Genomic DNA, 9993 nt, shown 5'->3' with positions numbered 1-9993 from the left:
GCCAATCAGAGGCGTTCAGATGAGTCATCACTGAAACAGCGGAGTTCCGTTGTTCAGCGCGCGCTGACTGAATTCTGACTCGCGAATTCTCTCCTCATTAACAACAAAGTGCAGATGTACAAGTGATGTAAGTATAAGAGATTTATTCATCATACAGTGCACATTCACTGATTTTAACGGGAGTGTTTTTAAAGTGCATAAACTTGCGCTAGACTGAGCTTGTGATGATGTTCTTTGGTAATGTTCTTTGCTCGCTTTTTGTAGCTACTTTTTGAATAACTGAGGAAATGTAAGCATTATAATTAGTAACTTACGATGTTTCTATTAATTTGTTATCATATTAAATACAAATTCAGTTTTATTAAAAACATTAGCCTGCTTTTAGCCTTACGCTGGAGTTGGTTCACTTTCTCGCAATGAAACTAAGTAAATTACGGAGGAATAACACGAACCATAAAATGCACATTTCATTAACTGCAAAACAAGCAACTAGGAAAGGTCAGACTGTGAGAGCATCTTATTGACTGAACAAACAGTCACAATCTGACCCACATGTGCAACATTCCCAAACCAGACAACCGTAAGGAGTCCAAAGGGGGGTCATCATGACAGAAACACCCCACTGGCTGCTCTGTAACCAGAACATACTGGTTCAAACCCCTGGTTTGTGTAAAGACTGATATAGATGTCATTTGTGATATCTCACAGCCTTTGAGCTCAGTCTCGAGCCTGCTGCCTCATGTTAGCTACATATTCACATTAGAGACGCCAGAGTGAACAGAACACAAGCTGCTACAAAATACATCTGAAATTGATTTATATGCCAGTTTCTGACATTAATGTACGAAATACTTCATGAAAGACAACGCCCAGCGTGCTGAGGAGATACAAGGATGCTAATGCAACTAAATATAACGGTACCAGACGCGCTAGAATTAAATAGAATTTACAATACAATACAATACAATACAATTAACTTAAACTGTCAATTAAACTGTCGTTTAATACAATAGACTGTGACTGTATCTTTTTTTTTATCGTTGTTTGTGAAAATCCATCAATCGTGGTCACATCAAACCGTGGTGTTCGTGCGTTATTGTTGGCCCTCAACTTTAAGCCATTTCCCTCAAAACAGCTGCATGTAGATAGCTGTACTGAGTAAAATGTGCACATAAATGTGATTATATATTCTAATCGTGTACACAAACAATAACAGCCGTTTAAATATTGTATAATTAATCAGTTTGTTGATAATGGGCCACTACGTTCACGAATATCGAAACCTAACGTTACTGGATTATTCTACTAATTGTCACACCCGCTAAAATATCTGGTACCAATTCACCAGTCCAGCTTGGTAAACCCAAAGCACATCTTTGTAATAAAACAGTGCTCTTACCGCTTGTCGCGCTATCTCAGTGGCCGCCATGGTTCTCTCCTGCATCAACCCTTCTCAGGAAACTGCAGCACGCACGCAGAGAGAAGCGACAGCGACGAACTCAGATACGATGGACTGTACCATTCATGACCGACGCCAAGGCGGCTTCTGTTATTATTGTAATTTGTTTTTAATTGTAATTGTATACGAATTAACGTATAGCCAAAATACACATAGTTTGATAGTTACAACACCCAAACAGTCATGATCATCAAAATATCGCATCACACTATGTCCCCCATTTCATTAAATGGTATAGTCCTCTTCATCTTCAGCTCAACCGCTAAAATGCATATTTCTAGGTCTAACAGCTACAGTAAAGTATGACTGAATGGCGTAAAGGTGCACTTTTCACAGAATATGTCTTAAATATTCAAGATTTCAGCCAGTTACGATTATGAAGTAAATATGTCACATAGGTCTACTGACTTTAAATGAGTAAGTAAACCTACATATTAAATCATATGGAATTAAGCAGGGCTAAAGGTTCTCTTTTTCCCTCCTCCTCGGTTCCACCAGTCAACGAATAGTTGCGAGTGTCGTGGGTCTGAAGACAAGCGTTGATTTAGTCAGTGGTATTTGAACTTTAGACTTTATCAAGGGGAGGGTTTGGACGTCGGAAACGGCCACTGTGAGGAAAAACACACTCGACTAGTTTCGTTAGCTCACAGAAAGCATTTTCTGCTTCTCGGAAAGGAGAAACTGTCGTTTAACTAAGAGTTCAGAGGTTTGTGAAGCCCTATAACCCGCAGGAAATTATTTGGTTAAGTGCAGACGGCTTGAATTAGAGGGACGAGGGAAGGATAGCCTGCTTTGAAGAGCTGTGCGGACAACAGGTGATAGCTGCGGCGCCGGATGGTTTACCTGAGAGACAGGTATTCATCTACATTCATCAATTCAACTCACAGTTCTCGTGAAGCTTTACGAGAACATACAGTGATAACGTTCGACGTAAATGTACAACTTTCAGACATTAATCAGACGTATAGGCTAAATCAACCACTGAATTTATGAAAACGTAAAAGGCGGGCTTAAAAAGAATCATATTAAAAAACAAAACAGTGATCATGTAAAATAGCCTAGTCATTATAGTGTGAATGTTTCTTTTTGAAAGCTAATGTAAAAAGAGGAACACGAATGAGGAAGAAGCGCGTTTCATTACCAAGAGAAAACTAAACTATGTTGCTTGTTGTTTTCCTCTTAAATTAAAACATATAGCCTATAGGTTATTCATCTTTTTTATTATTTAATTTACGAATATTATATTCCCTTTTCCCCACCCAGATCTGAACATTTATAGTTAAGAGAAGTGACTAAGGAAGACAGTTTTATATGGTTATGTAAGCCTCTTCAAACTGGACCTTATCTAAGTAAAGTATGTATGAGGGGAACAGCAGCGGGCCCATCAGCTCTGAGGAACACTGTAATGATGACCCTGTGGGAGAAGCAGCTCTGCCCTCAGAGCAACCAACCGATTCAGACGGTGAAGCTTCAGCCAACAATGTAAGAAAGTCAGATTCCCCTAAAAGCAGGATAACAAGCCAGTTCCGCTCAAATCTTGAGGAGCGGTTGTCAAGACATGGAGCTCGACCCGTGTCTCCTGCCCTCAGCGCCTCCTCGCGCAGATCCAGATTTCAGAAACAGCTGGAGGAACGGGGCAGCAGCGCCTCCCGCAGACTATCAGTTGATGCGTTGGAGAAGGGCTCCCTCACCCCCGCTATGCGAAAGAAGTATTTGAAAGAGTTGTTTTTGAATCATACATCTGGATTGTCAAGTATTTTATCATCCAAACACAAATCGTCAGAAGCAGAGGAGGCACCGTATGGCGACACTTTGAACAGCGGTGCGCTCTGGGCTTTGGATCCTATGGAGCACGCCTGGATGCTTTCTGTTGTGGATGGAAATTATGACACTATGCTGGAATTTCTCGCTGAAGATCCCAGTTTATTGAGCAGAAAAGACTTTATCAGTGGTTTTACAGCTCTCCACTGGTTGGCCAAAAATGGAAAGGACGAGACGCTGATTCAGCTTCTCAGGCATGCAGAAAAAGAGGGGCTGTCAGTGAATGTGAACTTGAGAGGCAGTGGAGGTCTGACGCCTCTTCATGTGGCTGCCATGCATAACCAATACATGGTTGTGAAGGCTTTGGTTGGTGCATTCAGTGCTAATATAAACGTCTTGGACTACAGTGGGAAAAGAGCATGGCAGTATCTCAAAGACAACGCACCGAGAGAAATGAAGGAGCTTCTGGGAGCTTGGGATGATGAACACTCTGAAGGATACTTGAATGTGAATAACAGTGCGAGTCAAGCACAGCCAGCTGAAGACCATACACAAGAAAATAGAGTTGAGGTGGACGGTTCAGGAGGAATCACATGCCAGCGATTCTCATCATATAAGAGGCTGTTCTACAACATTGGTCTGCTTGAAAATATCTGACTTTGCCAAAATAGTGTTTTCAGGTCATTATTGTTATACAATTACAATTTGTTCCTTTAACAAAGTTTGTATGGTTAATAATGTGGCACCTATTAACTTGATAACAGTGCTGTGTATTATATGATGAATTTTAATCTTTAATTAACCGAGTTGCAAGGAACTTATCTCCAATGTTTTAGATTTACATATATATATTATACTGTATATATACACAGTGTGTAAAGAAAAATAGAAAAGAATCATCACCCTTTAAACTAGTTAGTAGAGACATACCCCAACAGACTAAAAGCTGTACTTAAAGCAAAAGGATGAGATCCTTTTTCCAAATCAGTGACTGAAAACAAGACCAAAAACTTGCCAAACTGGCTCGAAGAGAAAAAATAAATATGGAAAAAATAATTTTTGATGTTTAGATATTTGTATAGGAAAAACAGAAAATACGGATTTTTTTTTTTTGCAGTCACACTTGGGAGACTATGAATTTAGGACTTTCTGCTCAAAATGAACGCCTTTTTAAGGCCTTAACTTAATTGAATTAAAACTTTAAGTACTGCAGAAATACATGTCTAGATAGATAAAAACTTGTTTATCCTTCATGAGAAGGAACGTAAAAGCTCAGTGAAAGCCAATAAAAGTGTTTATTAGTAGCTCTGCCCTGTCCATCTCCTCCTGTTCCTCCTCCGCCCCGGTTACGGCTCCTCGCCCCAGGCTGGTACAGCTGAATTGCAGGCCGATCCTAAGACAGAAATGTAAAAAACTATAAGCAATACGTGAAATACAAGTTATACACATAAAACGTTTTTGATGTTTTTATAAGAAGTCTCTAATGCTCATCAAGGCTGCATTTTTTTATCAAAAACATAGTAAAAGCAGTAATATTGTGGAATATCATCTTAACTTTTTTTAAAGTGTAATTTATTCCTGTGATGGCAAAGCCATTACTCCAGTCTTCAGCGTCACACGATCCTTCAGAAATCATTCTAATATACTGTTTTGGTGCTCTATTATAAATTTTTACTGGTGCTCAGTTAATAATAACGGTTCTCATTATTATCAATGTTGAAAACAGTTTTAGCTGCTTAATATTTTGTGGAAACAATCAGGATTCTTTGATGAATAGAACAACCAAAAGAACAGCATTTATTTCAAATAGAAACCCTAAAGTTTTGAAAGGCAGTTAATTAAAAAAAAATTTAAGCAGCACATCTGTTTTCAACATTGTATTAAGAAATATTTCTTAATATGATGTATTACCTTGAGCAGCAAATCAGCATATTAGAATGATTTCTGAAGGATCATGTGACACTGAAGACTGGAGTAATGATGCTGAAAATTCAGCTTTTCCATCACAGGAATAAATTATATTTTAAAATATATAAAAATCTGAAAAAATGCTTAAATTGTACTAATATTTAACAATATTACTTTTTTTTTTCACCGTATTTTTGATCAAATAAATGCAGCCTTGGTGAGCATAAGATACTTCTTTAAAAAACATTTTAAAAAATCGTAATTCTTCCAAACAAATGACCAGTCGTGTACCTTATTTCTCAGACGGTCTTTTTTGGCACTGTCTTCTTTTTTGCTGTCCTTTGATGGCTTTTCAGGGTGAGCATTAACGGAGGACTCTCCAGTGTTTTCATTCTTTCTTTTCTCCCAAACACGCTCCTTGTCCTTCTTCCCCTCCTCATCTCTCTTTCTGTAGGTGTTTTCTCCATCATGACGTTCCCTTTTCCTCCGTTCTTCATCCTGCCTTCTGATACGTTCTTTTTCTTTCTGTCTTCGCTCTCTCTCTCTGTCCCGGTCTCGTTCTCGGTCTCCATCACGAGCTCTGTAATTTTTATGCCCACTATCCTCTGACCTAAAAACCAAAGCATATTGACATCATGATATGAAATTAGAGGAGAAGACCTGAAAAGTAAAACATGTGTTGAGTAAGGCCGGGAATCTTTTTTGTCCAGCGCCAATGTCGAGTGTAACCAACATACTTTCCCCCTTTCTCCTCTCGGTGTTCACCATTCTGCCGCTTCTTTGTGTCTCCTCCTCCAGAAGGTCGATCTTCCTTCTGTTTCTCTCTGTCTTGTTTCTTGGGCTTTTCCTTTGGCTTCTCAGTATCACCATCATCTGCTTTCTCTGTTTTTTTCAAGAGCTGAAAGACAAAACCAGGTTAAACATTACCGTTCAAAAGTTGTGATCGGTAAGATTTAAAAAGGATGCATTTAATTGATCAAAAGTGACAGTAAGGACATTTATGTTACAAAAGTTTTCTATTTCAAAATATCGTTCTTTTGAACTTTCTATTCATCAAAGAATCCTGGAAAAAAAATATGTATCATGGTTTACACAAAAATATGAGGCAGCACAAGAAATCAGTCAAAATAAGAATATTAGAATGATTTCTGAAGGATCGTGTGACACTGAAGACACTGAAGAGTAATGATGCTGAAAATTCAGCTTTGCGTCACAGGAATAAAGTACATTTGAAAATATATTAAAATAGAAAACAGTTCTTTTAAACTGTAAATATATTTTACAATATTATTGTTTTGTTTAAATAAATGCAGCCTTGGTGAGCGTAATTATTTCAAAAACGTTTAATCTTCGTGTATGAAACTTTTAGTAATGAAACTCAATAATTAATCTTTGTAGTCAATAATATTTAGATGTACCTTAATTTTTGGCTGTTCATCTTTAGGTTGGTCCTTATCAGATGCCTTTTCTCCTTTTTTAAATTTCTCAGCCTCTTTTCTTTTTCTTCTGTCCTCCTCTCTCCACTTACGCCTCTCTTCATCTCGCAGGCGTTTACGTTCTAGTTCTCTCCGTCTCCTCTCTTCTTTCTTTTCTTCTCTAATCCTCTGGTGAGGACAGGATGAGAGAGCATGAACAAACTACACATACAGTATGGCATATTATATGTGGAAACTAAATGAACTGATGTCAGGCTAATGAAGTATGCAATTAAGTCAGTAAATATTACACCCTCACTTTACCTGTTTATTTTTAAGGAAGTCCAAGAGGGGTGTGGTTTTTTTAGCTGGGGAAAGAACATTTCAGATAATTATTTTAAATCAAGAGCGAAAACTTTTTAAAATTCTTTTGTTTAGAGATGTTGTGTTGAAAAACACACCACTAAGTTCCTTTGTCTTGGCCTCAATTTCCTCAAGTAATGTCTCAGGGTTGGAAGGGAATTTTTCCTCATCACCATTGTAGAACTCCAAAAAAGTTTTGTAATCGGCATCTAATAAGTCACAGGTAAACAAATAATAAACTATTGTTTGCAGTGATAATCAAATGTAAAACACACACACTTATATATATATATGTGTGTGTGTATATATATATATACAGTGGGTACGGAAAGTATTCAGACCCCCTTATATTTTTCACTCTGTCATATTGCACATGTCAACGTGTTAGTAAAAATACAGCTGCAAACAATAATCTATAGTATTTCAAATGAAAGCGGCTAGCTGCGCTGTTTATAGTCTATTTGTAGCATGAATGTAGCCAGCTAGCCTGCTAACTAACTACCTTTGTCAAAGCCTCCTTCTTCTCTTTATTTGGCTTCTCTGGCTTTTCATCTTCATCACATTTTATTTCCACTTTCTTTTCTCTGGGACGCGTGTTTTCCTTGTCCTCCTTCATGATCCTTTGCCAACTTCTGCAGCGATGTTCTGCGTGTGTTTCTCGCTGTTATCAGTCGTGTGTGTGCTATCTCTCCACTGCCCAACTCTCCGCAGTTGTCTCTCCGTAACAGCAGCAGGCGTCTCTGATTGGCTACAGCTCATGACGCAAAGAGTCTCTCGATAAAGCGAGGAGAATCCACTCGTCCACTCTGCTAATTTATCGTTGTGGACTCTTGCTAGGGAGAAAACTCGATGACAATTAGTGACTGTTAATGACACTAACAGCATATTTGCCACAATATTACATAAAAAGTAATTCACAGACTTCCTAATACTTGTCTCTTTTGCTGAACTTAAGTGGCTCTTACATGAAGAGTGGACAGGCTAGACATTGCTGTGCTCCTCCCAATTCTTTAACTATTTTTATCATTAGGCTATAGCATTCAAATATGATTTTAAAATGTCATTCTATGCTACGCACGACCTGATTAACAAAGTGGCCATAAGTCTGTTAATACTGTAGTAGTTTTAGCAGTATAAAAGACTTACACTAAGAGCCACGATGCGGCGCTGCAGTATTACAGCCGAGGTTTTCAGATGCGGAAATGAATTATACACAACAATATCTCGGAAGTTGTTTTTGTGACCGACCGTCATAAGGGCAGACATTTTGGCCCATGTAGAAGACAATTTTGCAAGGTTTTTTGAATAAATCGTGCCCTCTGCAATAATTTCTCTGTGTTTGTACACTCATATTTCACCACAATCATGTGGTATGAGATATTGCCCGGCTTTGCTATTATGACAGTTTGTCTGATGATTCCTGGCATCGCAACTGCTCAAATCCAGAAGTTCACAAACGGTGGAAAGGTGAGTTATGATGATGAGCAGCGTTTGTCACTCTCAATCATTGAGTACATGCTTTAATGAATCCTTCAATAGATATGAACCTTTGTTTCAGCTTGACATTTGTCTGATCTTTCTGTGCGCTCTCGTATAGAAAGCCTACAGCATTTAATCCACTTCTTCTTGTACTCAGGAAAAGAGGATCGTACGGGTACCCTATCACTGGTATTTGATGGAGAGAGACAGGAGAGTGTCTGGAACTGGTGCACATTACCATGCAAAGGTAATAACTTGTATAAACTTATGTGAAACGTATCAGTACTGACAATATGCTCACAATAGCTGGTGTTTTAATATTCTTCTTTATTTCATAGGGGCTTGAAAACATCAAATGAAGAGCCACCGAGCAACAATTGAAATGTACATTTTGTCCAGCCATCTAATAAAATGTTATCTTTAAATTATTAGTTTAGCTTGCTGTTTTCATTTAGTGTGTGTGTGCATATTTGATTTTTTTTATAGAGCTGTTATATTGTACTGTTTTGATACTGGTTCACTGTGGTGTGAATATACATTTGAATATGATTGGTTTGCATAGTTTACTTTATTAGGTTAATAATTCCTTAACCCACTTAACTGAGGTTTTAGTTAATAGTAATTAAGACTAATTTAGATTTTAGTTGGCAGAGTAAAACATTTTATCACATCACTTTGTCACTTCACCATGTACTCAAGTGTAATGATGGGTTAAAATATAGAGTGCCCGATCTAATCCTTGCAGTTTTTACAGAGAGGCAAAGCAATGCATATAAATACATTGTACATAATACACATGACATACTGCAGACTGAGTCTAAAATGTGTGAAGTACTTAAAATAATTCTAATTGACCGATTTAAGTGGATCTACAAAAGGCTTGAAAATATACTAAGTATACATAATGTGACTAAACGGTGTAATATACAGGCTCCACAGAAACCTCTGACAGCTTCAAATGGAGTGTCAGTTGACGTAATATGTGGTAATGCAATAAGTATACAAATTGTACTAAAGTAGTAACACACTTATGTTTTTAAAGAAAATCTTGTGCACTTTTTACATCCATTTAGACGTCCATTGGAGAAAATTGAGATGATGAAGAAGCAAGCATGCAGACATGACATACTTCTATTCCAAACCGTAATTCTTTTAGCAGGCTTCATGATAGAATTGTGATTTCCAGGCTGGGAAAAGACATGGAAGTTACTATTGTGAATTTAGTGTGTAGATTTTGCTCTTTGTAAGTGCAATAAGATTATTAGTGTTATTTTATATAGCCGTAAATGTAAAAATCCATTATTTTAAAGCAGGGGTATTCAATTAAAGTTCCAAGAGGTCCGGGGTCTATATTTCCTTCCCAGTGGTCCGGACAATATATGTGGCCCCTGAGAAAGAAAATCATCAGTTCAGCCCAATTAGATATGAATTTTAAAGGTTAAGATCAAATGTTTTACTAAATATTTATTTATTTTTAAGTTTAGACACATAAGGCTGAAGGCCATGCGACAGAAAAGATTCTGTATGGGTGTTCCATTTTTATATTTTGCTTAAAACAAACATAATCAAAACGTTCTCATCATGAGCAGAAAACAAAGTTAACTAGTA

General features: G+C 37.5%; 4 protein-coding genes across 4 annotated transcripts in view; 2 read left to right on the top strand and 2 right to left on the bottom strand.

The window, feature by feature from the left end:
• Positions 1-1429, bottom strand: part of LOC107561229 (septin-6) — a 23600-nt gene extending 22171 nt beyond the window's left edge. Inside the window, exon 1 of the mRNA XM_016245618.1 lies at positions 1400-1429. Within this exon, the coding sequence (XP_016101104.1) occupies positions 1400-1429 (30 nt within the window). The remainder of the gene's footprint in view (positions 1-1399) is intronic.
• A 640-nt stretch (positions 1430-2069) lies between these two features.
• Positions 2070-4002, top strand: LOC107561507 (ankyrin repeat domain-containing protein SOWAHD-like). Its single transcript, XM_016245963.1, has 2 exons — positions 2070-2313; positions 2723-4002. Exon 2 carries the CDS (start codon positions 2816-2818, stop codon positions 3875-3877), a length of 1062 nt encoding a protein of 353 aa, XP_016101449.1. The 5' UTR covers positions 2070-2313; positions 2723-2815; the 3' UTR covers positions 3878-4002.
• Positions 4003-4463: 461 nt separating this feature from the next.
• On the bottom strand, positions 4464-7664 carry LOC107561219 (regulator of nonsense transcripts 3B-like). Its single transcript, XM_016245609.1, has 8 exons — positions 7398-7664; positions 7304-7305; positions 7005-7145; positions 6868-6911; positions 6547-6732; positions 5866-6026; positions 5420-5738; positions 4464-4613 (listed from the first exon to the last, which is right to left on the bottom strand). Exons 1-8 carry the CDS (start codon positions 7520-7522, stop codon positions 4464-4466), a joined length of 1128 nt encoding a protein of 375 aa, XP_016101095.1. The 5' UTR covers positions 7523-7664.
• A 444-nt stretch (positions 7665-8108) lies between these two features.
• LOC107561495 (NADH dehydrogenase [ubiquinone] 1 alpha subcomplex subunit 1-like) lies at positions 8109-8806 on the top strand. Its single transcript, XM_016245953.1, has 3 exons — positions 8109-8373; positions 8543-8632; positions 8724-8806. The coding sequence occupies exons 1-3, from the start codon at positions 8272-8274 to the stop codon at positions 8742-8744; spliced, it is 213 nt and encodes a 70-aa protein (XP_016101439.1). The 5' UTR covers positions 8109-8271; the 3' UTR covers positions 8745-8806.
• The last annotated feature ends 1187 nt before the right edge of the window (positions 8807-9993 follow it).

Source organism: Sinocyclocheilus grahami, unplaced genomic scaffold, assembly GCF_001515645.1.
Source record: "Sinocyclocheilus grahami isolate Dianchi unplaced genomic scaffold, SAMN03320097.WGS_v1.1 scaffold23.1, whole genome shotgun sequence".
In the NCBI taxonomy this organism is placed as follows: Eukaryota; Metazoa; Chordata; class Actinopteri; order Cypriniformes; family Cyprinidae; genus Sinocyclocheilus; species Sinocyclocheilus grahami.
The sequence above is the reverse complement of the archived record's forward strand: the minus strand, read 5'-3'. Positions and strand labels throughout refer to the sequence as shown.